A 19,192-nucleotide genomic window follows, 5' to 3' on the forward strand; every position below is an offset into this window, starting at 1 on the left:
CTCCCAGTGGATGACTGAAACCACAGATAGTGTCAAACCCTAGGTATACTATGCTTTTTCCTATACATAACCTCTGATAAAGTTTAATTTGTAAATTAGTAAAGGGTTAACAACAGTAATCATAAAACAGTTATCAAATTTACTGTAATAAAAGTTATGTGAATGTGGTCTCTCTCACTTTCTGTGTCTTTCAAAGTACTTTAATATCAGACTGAGGTTGACCGCAGGTAACTGAAACTGCAGAAAGCAAAACTGCAAATAAGGGGGAACTACTTTTTCACAACTGGCGTGTTTGCATTGATGCAGTCAAGATACAGAACATTTATCGTTTCAAGAATGTTTTATTAATGGAATTATATATAACCTTTTGCTATGGTTCTTGTTTGTTCGTTTGATTGAGATGGAGTCTTGCTCTGTTACCCAGGCTGGAGTGCAGTGGCATGATCTCGGCTCACTGCAACCTCCACCTCCCAGGTTCAAGCAATTCTCCCATCTCAGCCTCCTGAGTAGCTGGGATTACAGGCGCATGCCACCAGGCCCAGCTAATTTTTTTATTTTTAGTAGAGACAGGGTTTCACCATAGTGGTCAGGCTGCTCTTGAACTCCTGACCTTAGGGGATCCACCCGCCTTGGCCTCCAAAGTGCTGGGATTACAGGCTTCAGCCACTGCTCCTGGCCTTGGTATGTTTTGTTTTGTTTTTTTTTTCACTCCACATAATTCTCTGGAGATTCATCCAGGTTGTTGTATGTGTCAGTAGTTGTACCTTTTTACTGCTGAGTGATATTCCATGGTCTGGATGTACCTCAGTTTCTTTAACCATTTACCTATTGAAGGACATTTGTGTCCTTTCCAGTTTGGGACTATTATGAATAAAGCTGCTAAATGTGTAGGTTTTCAGAAGTCTCTGTCTAAACATAAGCTTTCATTTCTCTAGGATAAATGCCCATATGTACAATCGCTGGGTGTTATGATAGTTGCATATTTTAGTATTCTAAGAAACTGGTTTTTCTGTATCCTCACCTAAATTTGCAGTTGTCACTGTTTTTTATTTTAGCAGTTCTGATAGGTGTATAGTGATAACTCATTGTGGTTTTAATATGCATTTCCCTAATAGCAAATGGAGTTGAGCTTTTTCCCATGGTTTCTTTGGCATCTGTGTATGTTCTTGGGTGAAATGTCTGTTCATGTCTTTTGCATATTTTCTAAGGGGATTTTTTTTTAAACTTGAGTGTTCCTTGTATTATATTGTACAGATACTAGTTCCATGGATGGAACCATATGGCTTGCAAATATATTCCCCCCATTGTGTAGCTTGTTATTTCATTCTCTTAACAGGGTCAAATAAATTTTAACGCAAATTTCACTACATTTGAACTTCAAAATAAAGTAGAATTACCTATTCAGTGAGTTTTTATTTTTTTATTTTTATTTATTTATTTATTTTTGACACGGAGTCTCACTCTTTTGCTCAGGCTGGAGTGCAGTGGAGTGATTTCGGCTCACTGCAAGCTCCGCCTCCCGGGTTCACGCCATTCTCCTGCTTTAGCCTCCCGAGTAGCTGGGACTACAGGCGCTTGCCATCACGCCCAGCTAATTTTTTTGTATTTTTAGTAGAGATGGGGTTTCACCGTGTTAGCCAGGATGGTCTCGATCTCCTGACCTCATGATCCGCCTGCCTCGGCCTCCCAAAGTGCTGGGATTACAGGCATGAACCACCGTGCCCAGCCTCAGTGAGTTTTTAAAACACTAAAGTTTACACAGCTCTCTACTTAGGTTGTAGTGAGTGATGGATGACATAGACACACTGAGAGAATGAGGTTCCATGTATTTTGTTATTTTTTAAATATGTAGTTCTTGATCCATTTTATTACTTATTACTAGTTTTTATTTAGATTTTGGGAAATGAAGACTGTACCTAATGAATGAAATTATTTCATAATAATTTTCTAAATAATGGACACATAACCATTTGGTTCTCTTTAATATTTTTGCTTTTAACCTAAGGTCTCAGATGATGATAAAGAAAAGGGAGAGGGAGCTCTTCCAACTGGGAAATCCAAAAAGAAAAAAAAGAAAAAGAAGAAGCAAGGTGAAGATAACTCTACTGCACAGGTAAAATGTCAGAACAACAAGCATTCATTAAGCGCCTCCGGCTTAAAATGTGAAAAGATTATGTACAGATGCTAAAAATATATAGAGATAAAAGACAGTATGAGACATCATTTATTTGAAAAATCATAGACTGTTTTACATATTCAATACATTATATTGTAATAAAAATGTTATTGCTCAAAAAATTCGTGTTAAAGGTGTTGCTAAACTCAAAAATAAGTAAAATTCCAAATTATTCATGCATTTTTTTATTATATAATGGTGAAATGGGAAAAGAGATACAGTATTTTACACATACAAAAATTCCTTTTGAGTAACTGGAAGGTAACATTTAGCACACATAGAAAAACCATGTGTATAACAAGTGGAGTCTTTCACTTGACTTTGAGTTTGCTGGTTATTTCACTTAGAAGTATCCTTTCCTGCTTTTTTGGCATCTACTCAACAGACATTTTCTCTTTCCATCACTCATACATTTCCTTTTCTTTCTTTTTCTTTGCTCTCATATCTGGGGGAAAAAAAGTAAATTATAATAAAAATGAAGTCAGAGTTGAAATTTTAAGCTGGGCACAATGGCTTCTGCCTGTAATCCCAGCACATTGGAAGGCTAAGGCAGGAGGATCACTTCAGTCCAGGAGCTTGAGACCAGCCTGGGCAACATGGCAAAACCCTGTCTCTACAAAAATTAGCTAGTCACGGTGGCATACGCTTGTAGCCCCAGCTACTCGGGAAGCTGAGGTGAGAGGATCACTTGAGCCCGGGAGGCAGAACTTGCAGTGAGCCAAAAATCACACTACTGTACTCCAGCCTGGGTCACAGAGCAAGACCCTGTCTCAAAAAAAAAAAAAAAAAAGATATTTTAATTTCAGATGTATCAGATTATTAGAAACATGCATAGGTTTTTTTAAAGCACCGTTACATTACAACTTCTTAAAATATTTGTATTCCTTACTATAACTATGTAATTAATTGTTTAAATGTAGGAGACAGGGAACCGCAATTTCTAGGGTTAGCCCACATAGTAATTTTTCCTACTTATTGTTCTATTTGTTTATCTTTTTTTTTTTTATTTGAGACAGAGTCTTGTTCTGTTGCCCAGGCTGGAGTGCAGTAGTGCAATCTCAGCTCATTGCAGCCTCTGCCTCCCGGGTTCAAGCGATTATCCTGCCTCAGCTTCCCAAGTAGCTAGGATTACAGGCATGTGCCACCACGCCTGGCTAATTTTTGTATTTTAGTAGAGACAGGCTTTCGCCATGTCAGCCAGGCTGGTCTCAAGTGATGTGGTCTCAAGTGATCGGCCCAACTCAGCCTCCCAAAGTGCTGGGATTACAGGCGTGAACCACCGCGCCCAGCCTTATTTATTTATTTTTGAGACAGAGTCTCACTCTGTCACCCCGGCTGGAGTGCAGTGGCACAGTCTCACCTCACTGTAACCTCCCTCTCCCAGGTTCAAGTGATTCTCCTGCCTGAGCCTTCCAAGTAGCTGGGATTACAGGCATGAGCCACCACACCCAGCTAATTTTTGCATTTTTAGTAGAGAGGGGATTTCACCATGTTGGCCAGGCTGGTCTCAAGTGATCTGGCCTCGAGTGATCTTCCTGCCTCAGCCTCCCAAAGTGCTGGGATTACAGGTGTGAGCCACCACGCCCAGCCACTTACTGTTTTTGAAAGAAGTTTCTACATGGCTTTTTAAGGAAATATGTATTCAGTTATTTTTTATTGTGGGAAGCACAAACCCTCATAAATGATACAAGGTTATTATCAATACTTGCTTGCTTTTTCAGTAGTCAAAATGAATGGGCATTAAGGTTGTAACATAGCTAAGATCAGTGGATATGAACAAACTAACACTCTATAATAGGTATGCTTTTCTTGTTAGCTGGAGCTGGTAGATGAGAAATGTTACATCTATCCTTTGTTAGTAATACTACCTGAAAACCATTTTAGCCAGGTTTTTCTTGAATTTCTTTGACTTTGAGTATTTACTAATAATGATTTAGTGGATTGTGGATTAGTTGAGCTCCTTTTAAAATAAATTTTGTAGGATAGATGTATTCTGAAACGTTTAACGTATTGGCAAAGGTCATTAACATGTGACTGTTTCTTTGGTATTCTGATTATCCTTTTTAAAATGTTCACTGTGTTTTTAAAAATATAATGAATAAGTATTCTAGGTTTAGAGTCAGATCTATATTCTGAATCTTGTTCTGTCATTTTTTTTTACCTTGCACAAGTTACATAATTGCATAGGTTGTTTTGAGAATTTGATATCCATGAAGTTCTATGCTGAGTACATAGCACATGTATCCTATTAATAAAAGGTTATGGCTGGGCACGGTGGCTCACGCCTATAATCCCAGCACTTTGGGAGGCCACGGCGGGTGGATCACCTGAGGTCGGGAGTTCGAGACCAACCTGACCAACATGGAGAAACCCCATCTCTACTAAAAATACAGCATTAACCGGGCGTGGTTGCATGCACCTGTAATCCCAGCTACTCGGGAGGCTGAGGCAGGAGAATCACTTGAACCCGGGAGGCGGAGGTTGCGGTGAGCCAAGATCATGCCATTGCACTCCAGCCTGGGCAACAAGAGTGAAACTCCATCTTAAAAAAAAAAGAAAGAAAAAAAAAGTTAGGCCGGGTGCGGTGGCTCATGCCTGTAATCCCAGCACTTGTGAGGCCGAGGCGGGTGGATCACAAGGTCAGGAGTTTGAGACTATCCTGGCCAACATGGTGAAACCCCGTCTCTACTGAAAATACAAAAATTAGCCGCACGTGGTAGCTGGCGCCTGTAGTCCCAGCTACTTGTGAAGTTGAGGCAGGAGAATTGCAGGTTGCAGTGAGCCAAGATTGTGCCACTACACTCCAGCCTGGACAACAGAGTGAGACTCTGTCTCAAAAAAAAATTATATTGTTTTTTCTCTTTTTGTTTTGTTTTGTTTGTTTGTTGAGACATTCCACTCTGTGGTCAGGCTGGAATGCAGTGGCTCCATCACAGCTCACTGCAGCCTCGACCTCCTGGGCTGAAGGGATCCTCCTGCTTCAGCCTCCCAAGTAACTAGGACTACAGTTTTTTTATTTTTTTGTAGAGACAGAGTTTCCCTATGTTACCCAGGCTATCCCAAACTCCTGGGCTCAAACAGTCCTCCTGCCTTGGCTCCCAAAGTGCTGGGATTACAGATGCAAGCTACCGCACCAAACCCAAAGTCCTTTTTGGTGTTCGTGTGTGGCTGATGGGGTCTTTCACTGTTGAGTTCAACTTAGGATGGAAATAAATTGATGTCTTCTGACTTTGTAAGATTGCAAAACTTTGAAAAACTTTGTAAGATTACAGACTTCACCCACATACTTCCAAAGCTACCTGCTCAGCCTAAATATATAGAAAATTTTGACTGTCTAAACCCACTACTATACTGAATAACTATCATAAAATAGAACATCAGTGTCAGAAGAACATTAAGATCATCTTAGCCGTTTGTTAAAAAGAACGGCCATTTTATATGGATGCATTTGCCAAAGAAAAATACAGTAATCCTTCTATTTAATATATTCTAGTTCATGTTTACTTTACATATAATTTACTAAGCATATAATGTGCTCTAGAATTATTTTGCTGAAACTTCATAAAAGTTTGAAAGTCTAAGAATGGAAATCTTGCTGCCCTGATGTCCTGTGGTGTTTGGCATGTGCCCTCCTGTCTCCTGACTAATCAGAGTGGCATGAGGCCCACGCCACCCAAACCTTTCACTTTCCAAAGAGCTAGCCATCCTCCACCCTGTACCATGGTGTCCTAGCCTGTCTGCATTTGTTAGTGGTGATATTCTTTATGTATAATAAATTTTTATGCCCCCCCCCCCCAAAAATGGAAATCTTAAAGCTTATGTGAGTTTTTAGAAATTATTAGGGCAAATTTTACTTTACAGTTGAGGAAACAGGCTTAGGGAAACTAAGTGACTTGTCCCTGAGATTGTTTGTTTGTTTGTTTTTGAGACAAGGTCTCACTCTGTCACCCAGGCTGGAGTGCAGTGGCGCAATCTTGGCTCACTGCAACCTTCACCTCCCAGGTTCAAGCAACTATCATGTATCAGCCTCCCAAGTAGCTGGGATTACAGGCGTGTACCACCATTACCAGATAATTTTTGTATTTTTAGTAGAAACAGGGTTTCACCATGTTGGCCAGACTGGTCTTGAACTCCTGACCTTAAGTGATCCACCCACCTCAGCCTCCCAAAGTGCTGGGATTACAGGCATGAGCCACCGCACCCGGCCTAATTTTCGTATTTTTAGTAGAGATAGGGTTTCACCATGTTGCCCAGGCTGGAGTGCAGTGGCGAGATCTGCAACCTCCGCCTTCCAGGTTCAAGTAATTGTCATGCCTCAGCCTCCCAAATAGCTGGGATTACAGGCGTGCGCCACCACACCCAGCTAATTTTTGTATTTTATTACACTCAGGGTTTCACCATGTTGGCCAGGCTGGTCTCGAACTCCTGACCTCAGGTGATCTGCCTGCCTCAGCCTCCCAAAGTGCTGGGAATACAGGCGTGAGCCCCTGCACCCAGCTATCCCTGAGATTTTGTAGCTAGACTGTGGCATGGCCAAAATTGGAATTTTCTGTCTATACCCTTTCTACTGTGTAAGCTTAATTTATCTAGAAAATTAACTTATGTATAAACATTTTATTCCTTGAAGTTGTTAAGTGAAGTGTTTTTTGTGGTTTTTTTTTTTTTTTTTGAGACAGAGTTTTCCTCTGTTGCCCAGGCTGGAGTGCAATGGTGCGATCTCGGCTCACTGCAACCTTCACCTCCCAGGCTCAAGCAATTCTCATACCTCTTCCCGAGTAGCTGGGATTAAAGGCATGTACCACCACGCCTGGCTAATTTTTGTAGTTTTGTAGTTTTGGGGTTTTTTTTTTTTGAGACAGAGTCACCCAGCCTGGAGTACAGTGGTGTGATCACAGTCCACTGCAGCCTCCATCTCTCAGGCTCAAGTAGTCCTCCCTGCTCAGCCTCCTGAGTAACTGGGACTACATGTATACACCACCATATGTGACTAATTTTTGTATTTTTGTAGAGACAGGGTTTCACCATGTTGCCCAGGCTGGTCTCAAATTCCTGAGCTCAAGCAATTCACCCACCTCCGCCTCCCAGAGTGCTGGGATTACAGCCATACACCACCATAGATTTTAATTAATGAAGAATGAATGCTTTATATAATCTAATAGGTTATTTTTCTCTATAGGACACAGAAGAATTAGAAAAAGAGATTAGAGAAGAGCTTCCAGTGAATACCTCTAAAACCCGTCCAAAACAGGAAAAAGCTTTTTCCTTGAAGACCATAAGCACTAGTGATCCAGCCGAAGTACTCGTCAAAAATAGCCAGGTAATTTTTAAGAATAATAAAGTTGCCGGGCGCAGTGGCTTACGCCTGTAATCCCAGCACTTTGAGAGGCCAAGGCGGGCAGGTCATGAGGTCAGGAGTTCAAGAGCAGCCTGGCCAACATAGTGAAACCCCGTCTCTACTAAAAATACAAAAATTAGCCGGGCACGGTGACGGGAGCCTGTAACCCCAGCTACTTAGGAGGCTGAGGCAGGAGAATCGCTTGAACCTGAGAGGCGGAGGGTGCAGTGAGCCGAGATCACTCCACTGCACTCCGGCCTAGGCAACAGAGCAAGACACTGTCTCAAAAAAAAAAAAAAAGAATAATAAAGTTTTGTTGACTCAAGTATTTTATCATAAATAATGTTTTAAGTACTGTGCTAAGCATTTAAAATATAATGACTAATTTAGTCTTCAAAACAATCCCAAGAGAAAGGTGAGACGCATTTTATAAATGAAGCTAGAGAAGTTGAATAACTTGCCTAGAGTCATATAACTATCAGTAGTGAAATCAAGAACCACACTATACTGTATTTTCTCCTGCTAAATATCTAGGCATACAAGGGATAGACAGCTTAGACATAGAGAAAATATGAGTGGTTTCATTTTCCCCCAATATATGTACATAATATGACTATGGTTCAGCCTCCCAAAATGGAACATTTGTTTAAAACTTGGTTATAGGCTCTTGAATGATGTGCCTTCTATGGAAAGTATCTGTATGGCAGAAGGGACCATTTTACAAAAGGCCTAGGTTGGTGACACAAAATCTGATTTCTAATTGGGTAAATTAATTACATCATATAAATTCAGGGCTGGGTGTGGTGGCTCACTCCTGTAATCCCAGCACTTTGGGAGGCCGAGGTGGGTGGATCACAAGGTCAGGAGTTCGAGACCAGCCTGGCCAATATGGTGAAACCCTGTCTCTACTAAAAATACAAAAATTGGCCAGGCGTGGTGGCAGGCACCTGTAATCCCAGCTACCCAAGAGGCTGAGGCAGGAGAATCACTTGAACCCAGGAGGCGGAGGTTGCAGTGAGCCAAGATCACGCCACTGCACTCCAGCCTGGGCAACAAAGTGAGACTCCATCTCATAAATAAGCAACCAGGTGCAGTGGCTCAGGCCTGTAATCCTGCAAATCAGTTAGTTTACCTCCTTTCTGCTTCCAGGCTGTAGAGAATTAAGGCTCAAGAATCTAGGCTCTGCCTTAAGCATTCTAATTTCACTACCAGACTGGATAAAACACTGAAAATTTGTACCTGAGTGTTACCAGTTGCTTGAGTCAGTAGTACTGGTAACCACAGTGTGCTTGTAGGAAACAGAAGCTGTTGCTGCTGCTATTTGAGAAATTCTTACCTGTTGGGAAGGAGATTAGGAGTTGTCATCTACTGGTAGTTCAGAAGTTAGCTATTTTCCTTCTGTTTTTCACAAAAATTTTTGAAGCGTTCTGAGTTGGTGGAAATGGACAACAACCAATGAATCACTAACAAGTATAAAATCAGCCAGTCTCAGTGGTTCACGCCTATAATCCCAGCTACTCAGGAGGTTGAAGTGGGAGGATTGCTTGAGCCCAGGAGGTCAAGGCTGCAGTGAGCTGTTTTGTGCCTCTGCGCTCAAGGCTAGGCCATAGAGCGATACTCTGTCTCAAAAAAGAAAAGCATAAAATCATCTTATTTATATGAAACTTAAGAATATAAAAGTTAGGCCGGGCGTGGTTGCTCATGCCTGTAATCCCAGCACTTTGGGAGGCTGAGGCAGGCGGATCACGAAGTCAAGAGATCGAGACCATCCTGGCTAACACAGTGAAACCTTGTCTCTACTAAAAACACAAAAAAAATTAGCCGGGCATGGTGGCACACGCCTGTAGTCCCAGCTACTCAGGAGGCTGAGGCAGGAGAATCGTTTGAACCCGGGAGGCGGAGGTTACAGTGAGCCAAGATTGTGCCACTGCACTCCATCCTGGGCAACAGAGCGAGACTCCACCTCAAAAAAAAAGTTAATGAAGAATTATTCATTTCTATTTGAAATTCAGTAGACATTTTATAATTTCATATGTTCATTTTTATCTCAACATATATTCATAAATGTTGTAGGTGATGATTGATTTGGCTGTATCACTAGAGGGCAGGTATGAGTTACATTGTTTATCTGGAAACCATATTAGTATTGAATTACTGCTAAACCACCTCTTGGTATTACTGTGATATTTAAACTTTATTTGAAAATTTCACCAAAAAACCTGAGATGATTTTTTCCTAAAATAGCCTATCAAGACTCTTCCACCTGCTACTTCTACCGAGCCATCTGTAATCTTATCAAAAAGTGATTCTGACAAGAGCTCTTCCCAAGTGCCGCCAATACTACAAGAGACAGATAAATCCAAGTCAAATACCAAGCAAAATAGTGTGCCTCCTTCACAGAGTAAGTAATCCTCATTTTTTGTTCCTTTGTACTGTTTACATTTTTCATGTGTTAAGGTTCAGATCTTAAAAGTCTAATGGAGGCCAGGCGCAGTGGCTCACGCCTGTAATCCCAGCACTTTGGGAGGCCGAGGCGGGCAGATCACGAGGTCAGGACATCAAGACCATCCTGGCTAACATGGTGAAACCCCGTCTCTACTAAAAATACAAAAAATTAGCCAGGTGTGGCGGCGGGTGCCTGTAGTCCCAGCTACTCGGGAGGCTGAGGCAGGAGAATGGCGTGAACCCGGGAGGCAGAGCTTGCAGTGAGCCAAAATCATGCCACTGCACTCCAGCCTGGGCAACAGAGCGAGACTCCGTCTCAAAAAAAAAAAAGTCTAATGGATTAATAAGAGTAGCCCTTTCTTCCTTTGAAAATGCTAAATTCCGCCGGGTGCGGTGGCTCACGCCTGTAATCCCAGCACTTTGAGAGGCTGAGGCAGGCGGATCACTAGGTCAGGAGATCGAGACCATCCTGGCTAACATGGTGAAACCCCGTCTCTACTAAAAATACAACAAATTAGCCGGGCGTGGTGGCGGGCACCTGTAGTCCCAGCTACTCGGGAGGCTGAGGCAGGAGAATGGCGTGAATCCGGGAGGCGGAGCTTGCAGTGAGCCGAGATCATGCCACTGCACTCCAACCTGGGCGACAGAGCAAGACTCTGTCTCAAAAAAAGAAAATGCTAAATTTTTTGGACGTTTGTCTACTTAAGTTGTGAAGGCCTAGTTGTTAAAATAACTGAAGGAGGCTGGGTGCCGTGCCTCACACCTGTAATCCCAGCACTTTGGGAGGCTGAGGCGGGTGGATCACTTGAGGTCAGAAGTTCAACCAGCGTGGCCAACATGGCGAAACCCCATCTCTACTAAAAATACAAAAATTAGCTGGGTGTGCTTGCCGAACATCTGTAATCACAGCTACTCGGGAGGCTGAGGCAGGAGAATCGCTTGAACACGGGAGGCGGAGGTTGTAGTGAGCCAAGATTGCGCCATTGCACTCCAGCCTGGGTGACAGAGCAAGACTCAATAAATAAATGATCAATCTATCTATCTCTGAAGGAGAGAATACATTGCTGAGAACAGAGAGGGAGAACTTTCATGCCTGCCTGCTTGTCTATGTGGTCCCTCTCCCTTTTTCTCTGCACATGTTCTTGAGGCTACAAATTATTCTATGCTTTTTTTCCTCCTTTACTCTCTTCAACTACCTTTAGTATCCATTTTACCCATTTTTCTCTTTTATTAGTTAAGTTGAGCCATATTAAATAACAGTTTTTTGGGGTCAAAACTGGTTGAATATCAGCAGTTCCATATAGTTCAACCTAATAATACCATTGAAAGGAAAGGAGGGAAGAAGACATAGAATAACTTAAAATATATAACGAGGGCTTGAAAACTTAAACATAAAATTTGAGTATTTTAAAACATTGTTTCATAGTTACTACTTTTATATATATTATTGAGACGTAACAGTATTTCCCATCCTCCTAATTTTTTTCTTCGTTTTCCCCCCTTTTCTTTTTTAGCCAAGTCTGAAACTAGCTGGGAATCTCCCAAACAAATAAAAAAGAAGAAAAAAGCCAGACGAGAAACGTGAAATTTTTTTTCCTGAATTGGACATGTGTTTGCAAACACTGTCTTGAAGATTATGCTGTTTATGCAATAATTTGTGAACATGTACAGAGTTTTATATAAATTTAAACCAATTTTTAAAACAAAACTGCGGACACAACCACCATAAAAATGGAATCAAAAGAAAGTTAATTTATGAAATTAAGAGGTCAGCAGAATATACTCAGTGATGGAAGACACTTGGGAAAGTCTTTTTAATAGAACAAGAACGATCTTAATTTAAGAATATTATCCTGGTTTAACAACAGTGCCCTGTTTACAACAGATTGTGCCCTATCTCATCTGCAGCCGAGGAATAAAGGATTCTGATTAGAAAGGGTTGCCTACAGATTAGTAAGCAATTCCTTGGATCTTATGCACAGAACTTGTACCATTTGAATCTGTTTTATGCTTAAATCAAAGTGCTTTGATCAAATGCATAACCTGCCATATCTTTACATATTTGTTGGTAGCAATTTGTATTAAAGAAATCACAAGTGCAAATAAAAAGTCATTTATCATTTGTTTAACTAAACTGTCATGGTTTAGTTTGCAATTTTTAAAAAGTTCTTAAAATACTGAAAATGCAGTTGACACTTGTGTATGGCTTATGAAGTTATTTTTGATAGTCTTACATTACTTGAATTGTTCAAAGTACAGTATATTTTAAATTAAGAAAAGTGAACTATATGTATTTGTTTTATACATTTAAGGCTTAGACTCATAAATAATGCTATTGTTTATGATTTGAAAACTTTCAGGCAAAATCCAATTTACATTTTTCCCTTCCCTAGCAATTACTTTTTTCCAGCTTCAACTCTTCTTAGTTACTAATACTTTTTTGACTTTAAAAATGAAATCATTCACAAACTTTTGGTATATGATGGAGAATGAAAAACTAGAGTCAGACAGCTTTAATTGACATTGTCAAGACCTCCAGTTATCAGGAATACATTTTTTTACTGCCTTAACCTGTAGTGCGTAGAATATGCATCAATTTCTTGAAGGGGATTCATGTTTTTATAAGAATTTTCATGTAATTATTGCAATTGTGGTCAAATAAGGAACGTTTCCTGCTTGAAATTATATTGATTTAAATGATGTGTGAGATGTTTCACCATTTTCAGGCACTGTGTAATTCTATTGTAATAAACTGGCAGGTATCTTTGTAACTATAAATAGTGCATGCTCAGCCATGTACACTGTAAATAGCCTTTACCAAACGTGTTTGACAAGGACCATAATTAACATCACTTAGTGAATTGTGATAAAGAAAAAAAAGCCATGATTTATTCGATGTGATTGGCTTGTTTTTATGTGGCGCCAAGAACGAACCTGTTTAACAGCTGTAACCAATGGTACTGATCTATCCATCCAATGTTGTCATTATATTTGACTGTGGTTCAACAGTATTGCGTTGTCAGACTAGGAAAGCTAAACAAACAAAATGGTTTTAGTTTTGCTGAAGACTGGCCTTATTAATGGACAGCTTTCCTAACAAGAGATTATTAACTTTTATCAGGTGTTAACATCTGTTTCAGGAACATGGCAGTATGTTTACATGTCAGAAGTTTTGTTTAATTCTTGGTATTTCTAAATTGACTTGTTTAAATAAATTCAGCAAATGGATAGCATTGTTTTTTATTTGCTTCAATATGGGGGTAGATAATAGCTAAAGAGCCAAGGATGAGTTTCTTCAAATGACTTTATTCTGTTAGCTTTACATAGGTGTTGGAGGATTCCTAAGGTGTCAGCATTTTGTAAAGGTACCACAAAGGAGAATTTGATAGGGAATCTAATTTTAGAATGTGCCAAATGGTCTGTGCTCAACAATATAATTGAACTCTCTCAACTCTACCTCACCATTTCTTTATCTCAAAATTCTGTTGGCTATGTCAAATGTTGGATTTTATTTCTGCAGCCTAGTATCTCCCCATTCTACCACCTATGCCAGATGTTAAAGACAGCAGATGTTTTGAGGAGAATGGCATTGTGGAGATGCAGAGATGCATTGCTAAGTTGAGGTGGATCCAGTATAGAGATACCTCTATTTCTTCTTTATGGCTCAAGAGCTAGGACTTGGATTTTGTTTTAAGAGATGGCAGCTGGCCGGGTGCAGTGGCTCACGTCTGTAATCCCAGCACTTTGGGAGGCCGAGGCAGGTGGATCACGAGGTCAGGAGTTCAAGACCAGCCTGGCCAAGAGGGTGAAACCCCATCTTTACTAAAAATACAAAAAAAAAATTAGCTGGGTGTGGTGGTGGGCTCCTGTAATCCCAGCTACTCAGGAGGCTAAGGCAGAGAATCATTTGAACCCAGGAGACGGAGTTTGCAAAGCCAAGATCGTGCCACTGCACTCCAGCCTGGGCAAAAGAAGGAGACTCCGTCTCAAAAAAAAAAAAAAAAAAAAAAAGATGGCAGCTATATAAATGATAAAATTAATTACATTCTCTTTCACATGCATGAGGTGCAAACTCTTGTCACAAAGTATTTTAATTACCTTTTACCTTGTTTCATAGATCTTTATGTGACATAAAAACAGTTTCTGGCACGGTGGCTCACGCCTGTAATCCTAGCACTTTGGGAGGCTGAGGCAGGTGGATCACCTGAGGTCAGGAGTTTGAGACCAGCCTGGCCAATATGGTGAAACCCCATCTCTACAAAATTTGCAAAAAGTAGATGGGTGTGGTAGTGGGCGCCTGTAATCCCAGCTTCTCAGGAGGTTGAGGCAGAGAATCGCTTGAACCCGGGGGGTGGAGGTTGCAGTGAGCCGAGATCGCACCACTGCACTCCAGCATGAAAGAGCGAGACTCAATCTCAAAAAAAAAAAAAAAAGTTTCTGGCACCTCAACAGGAACTGGTTTCCATCATCAACTCAGAAAGCACTAAAATCTAGGTGGTGATTCAGGGAGGAGCAGGGGAAGACAGCCTCCTATGGTGGCATGAATAAGATGCTTCCAGAACTAGTAGGGAAATAACTAACCTCTTCAGGCTTTATCAGGCCTGGAGGGGAACCTTGCTCATGTTAGCAAGAAAGGTATCCTAGAGAAGCCACTCAAAAGGCTCCCTAATCCAGCCTGTCTCCACATACATACTGAAAATTCTTCCCTACTCTGAGGCAGGGTGTAGTGGTTTAGGGGTTTCTCCAGACTGGAATCCTACCTATCTGTACCGACAACTGAGCAAACAACAGTTGAGAGAGTCCAAAAAAAAAAAGGATTAAAATGTGATTGATGTAATTTACCATGTTTACTTTATGCATGCATTTTATTGGGGAGGGGAGGTCAGAATAATTCACCCAAATCTAATGGTCTTATTTCATAGGCTAATCTGGTTTATATTTGCATTAAAGATACTGGAGGGCAATATTTACAGAGTTTAGTTTTTCTTAATTAAAAACAGTCCTCTATTAATATAGTGTGAAATATCTTTCAAAATTTAGAGTTTAGGTTTAAGATGTCTACTGGATATCTTTAAGATTTTCCTGTAAACTCACTGCACAAACTGGAATTACTTTCCAAAAGACTTAGGGAATGCAAATATGTTATTTGTAAGATGCATTGAGTATTGTAAATAAAACAAACCATTTTTGATTTGTTTAAATTGCTCGTTACAGTTCTCTTGTGGGGAGGGACTTTGTCAGTCATTTTGCATCTTAAGCTAGACTAAACTTTTTGTTGTTGTTGTTTTCCTAAAACCATAGGTGCAAGCTTTGCCGCTGGGAAGTCATATTGAATTAAGCACTTTGGAAAATGTCACTGTTTGTGACACACAATGTTCTCTACAGAAAACTTCTTCTATCTTATGTCATTTTAGCAGTAGATGTAACTGCCTGCCACCAGGTGCAATATGTCATTTGCATCAGCCTTTTCAGTTAAGGAAATTAAACTAAAACTTGGCATGCATTAGTTCGTATGTATGAGTTTGGCTGTGTCCCCAAACAGCAATTGCTTGTACAAGATAGAAGTTTGTTTCTCAGCTGGGCATGGTGGCTCATGCCTGTAATCCAAGCTCTTTGGGAGACCAACGCGGGAGGATTGTTTGAGCCCAGGAGTTTGAAACCATCCTGAGCAATAGAGTGAGGCCCCCATCTCGACAAAAAAAAAAAAAAAAAAAATTAAAAACAAAAAAAAGATTGTTTCTCTTTCATATTAAAGTTTGGGAAGGCAATCCAGAGCCCATATGACATTATGCAGGGTCAGGGATCCGGGTTCTTTCTATATTATTCCTCCCCATTCTCAACCTGTGGCTTTTTTTTTTCTTTTAATGAGATAGGGTCTCACTCTGTTGCCCAGGCTGGAGTGCAGTGGCACACTTCTAGCTCACTTCAGCCTGGAACTCCCGGGCTCGAGCTATATTCTCCCACTTTAGCCTCAGCCTCCAGAGTACCTGGGACTACAGGTACACACCACCATGCCTGGCTAAATTTTTTTTTTTTTTTTTTTTTTTGGTAGAGATGAGGTCATTGCTATGTTGCCCAGGCTGGCCTTGAACTCCAGGGCTTAAGTGATCCTCCTGCCTTGGCCTCCCAAAGTGCTAGTGTTACAGGTGTGAGCCACCGCACCTGGCCAACATGTGGCTTTCAGTTCTTACTTGAAGACAGCTGCTCTAGCTAGAAACTTCCTATCGGCATTTGAGCCAGCTGGTAGAGGGCATTACCTCCCCCACCCCCAAGAACACTTCCTAGAAGTTACACACAATACATAAACTTCAATTTCAAACGGTTGCTTGGTCCCACTAGCCATGAAGCTGGATGGGACGTAATATTCTATCTGGGTTGTCATGGGCCAAATTAACATTTTGAGATTCTGTTAGGAAGACGAGAATTGGATAATGGGCACCTCTAACAGTGTCTGTCAGAGTTGACATATATTGTGTATCTCCTGCCCCAAAGCATTTTTGAGATCAAGTGTTCTTCCGGCTGAGCAGAAATTTGGAAGGCTATTCAGTGCTACTTAGTGTAGCAGCTAATAATGTTCCAACTTCTATATGATAGTTTGCTTTTTGTTCTTTGTTTTTTTCTAGAGACAGAGTCTCGTTGCCCAGGCTGATCTCCAATTCCTGGGTTCAAGCAATCCTTCTGACTCAGCCTCCTAAATGCTGGGATTACAGGCATGACCCACTGTGCCCAGTCTATATATAATAGATTTTAGAAGAAATTTCTGCCACTCAGTGACTGCTTTAAATTCTAGAGACAGAGGCTGAGAGAAACTTAGTAGCCTGCCTGCGCATACTGCAAGTACAGACTATATAACAAGTTGAAAGAGAATCACCCTGGTATATAATATTTTAAAACATGAAAAAGGCATTACTATTGTTCTGGTCTAAGTACTCTAACAGGACAATGATTTCTAACCTTAGCATCATGACATGTATATAGTGTGTAAGACATTTGCCAGCTAATAGTTACAGTACTGAAGCTTGTGAATACGTTAATTGAGAAAACTTTAAGCAGGTTCAAAGTTATCCCATGATAGCGGCATTCTTATTTGTATATATGTGCTTTCCTTTTTTATTTGTATCAAGGCATTTAAAATGAATATATGTAACATGTACCTAAGTTTTAAAAGCATAATAAAACGAACACATCTGAAACCACCATTCTGCTCAAGAAATATAACATTACTCAAGAAATACAGTGTTACAAGGGGATACTGGGAACCAGCTTGACTTGTAACAGGATTAGAGGGGGAAAGGCTTGGGTGAAAATGACTGTTCTCAAGTGCCTCACCTGGCACAGGCCCTTTTTGGTACCAACAGAGGCTTGCAGTCCCAGGAAACATCTAGCCTGATCTCAGAAAGGTTTAATGGCAACTTCATTGCCACTCCTCCCTCAAGACATTTCATGATACCTTGGGAAATTGTTTTAATAAGTACATAGGGGCACAATGACTATGAATGTGAATGGTGCCCCAATTTGTATAGTGCACAACTCTACATGGCAGCCTTTCCCTGAGGAAGGGGGATAGATCACAAGATAGATGTCACTTCTAGACAGCTTTGCCCCACTCAGAAAAGCAGCAAGTGCCCTATAGGCACTTAGAGTGAGGGTTCCTCTGAGGTTTGTTGTGGGGCTGGAGACTCTTGACAGACACCAAAGGAGGTCTTATGGCAAGCAGGTATTAGTAACGGGACAGTGAGATTACCAGAAATTTTTTTTTTTTTTTTTTTTGAGATGAAGTGTCGCTCTGTTGCTCAGGTGCTCAGGCTGGAGTGCAGTGACACGATCTCGGTTCACTGCGACCTCTGTCTCCCAGGTTCAAGTGATTCTCCTGCCTCAGCCTCCCGAGTAGCTGGGATTACAGGTGCACGCCACCACGCTTGGCTAATTTTTTGTATTTTTAGTAGAGACGGGGTTTCGCCATGTTGGCCAGGCTGGTCTCAAACTCCTGACCTCAAGTAATCCGGGTGTCTCTGCCTCCCAAAGCGTTGAGATTACAGGCATGAGCCACTGGTTCTGGCCCATTTTTTTAACAGACAGGAGCTTCCTCTGTCTACCAGGCTGGAGTGCAGTGGCACAGTCACGGCTCACTGCAGCCTCAAACTCCTGGGCTCAAGCAATCCTCCTGCCTCAGCCTCCTGAGTAGCTGAGACTACAAGCACCCACCACCACACCTGGATAATTATATCTTTTACAGAGACAGGGTCTTGCTTTGTTGCCCAGGCCGGTCCCAAACTTCTGGGCTCAAGCAATCTGCCCACCTCAGCCTCAAACTGCTGAGATTAACAGGCATAAGCCACTGTGCCCAGCCTGAATTTTTAAAAAATACCTCAAAGATCATGAAAATAAATAATTTAGGCCAGGAGCGGTGGCTCACACCTGCAATCCTAGCACTTTGGGAGATCAAGGCAGGAGGATCACCTGAGGTCAGGAGTTCAAGACCAGCCTGGCCAACATGGTGTAACTCCATCTCTACTAAAATACAAAAATTAGCTGGGCATGGTGGTGGGTGCCTGTAATCCCAGCTACTCGGGAGGCTGAGACGGGAGAGTCGTTTGAACCTGGGAGACAGTGGTTGCAGTGAGCCAAGATGGTGCCACTGCACTCCAGCCTGGGTGGCTGAGCGAGACTTCGTCTCAAAAATAAATAAACAATCTGAGAAAGATCAAGTAAGGAAAAAATAGTGGGCAGTGGTGGGAAGGAGCAGAAGGCTAGACTTAGGAATAAAATATTAGAATAAAATATAAAACAGCTTGCCTCAGTAAGTATTCTTTGTTGTAAAACCCAGAATCTGCTCTGGCAAGTTCAAGCTGAAAAGGAATCTAGAAGGACCAGAGATCCAGGCCCTTTCACCATCAAGAATAACACCTAAGACCAGGTGCGGTGACTCACTCCTGTAATCCCAGCACTTTGGGAGGCCGAGGCAGGTGGATCACCTGAGGTCAGGATTTCGAGACCAGCCTGGCTGACATGGCGAAACCCCGTCTCTACTAAAAATACGAAAATTAGCCAGGTGTCTGGCATATGCCTGTAATCCCAGCTACTCAGGAGCTGAAGCAGGAGAATCACTTGAACCCAGGAGGTGGAGGTCGCAGTGAGCCGAGATCATGCCATTGCACTCCAGCCTGGGAGACAGAGCGAGACTCCATCTCAAAAAAAAAAAAAGAAAAGAGGGAGAGAGCAAGAATAACACCTAG

General features: G+C 41.4%; 1 protein-coding gene across 6 annotated transcripts in view; it reads left to right on the forward strand.

The window, feature by feature from the left end:
- Window positions 1–13,184, forward strand: part of MTDH (metadherin) — an 80,129-nt gene extending 66,945 nt beyond the window's left edge. For 3 of the 6 annotated variants that reach the window (XM_004047337.5, XM_031013678.3, XM_019032443.4), the window contains 4 exons: window positions 2,006–2,113; window positions 7,353–7,493; window positions 9,756–9,912; window positions 11,471–13,184. In XM_004047337.5, the coding sequence (XP_004047385.1) occupies window positions 2,006–2,113; window positions 7,353–7,493; window positions 9,756–9,912; window positions 11,471–11,541 (477 nt within the window). In that variant the 3' untranslated portion in view covers window positions 11,542–13,184. The remainder of the gene's footprint in view (window positions 1–2,005; window positions 2,114–7,352; window positions 7,494–9,755; window positions 9,913–11,470) is intronic. The other 3 variants (XM_055348060.2, XM_055348061.2, XM_055348063.2) reach the window with 1 other exon arrangement.
- Window positions 13,185–19,192: the final 6,008 nt, after the last annotated feature.

The sequence above is a fragment of the Gorilla gorilla genome, chromosome 7 (assembly GCF_029281585.2).
Source record: "Gorilla gorilla gorilla isolate KB3781 chromosome 7, NHGRI_mGorGor1-v2.1_pri, whole genome shotgun sequence".
Lineage (NCBI taxonomy): Eukaryota > Metazoa > Chordata > Mammalia > Primates > Hominidae > Gorilla > Gorilla gorilla.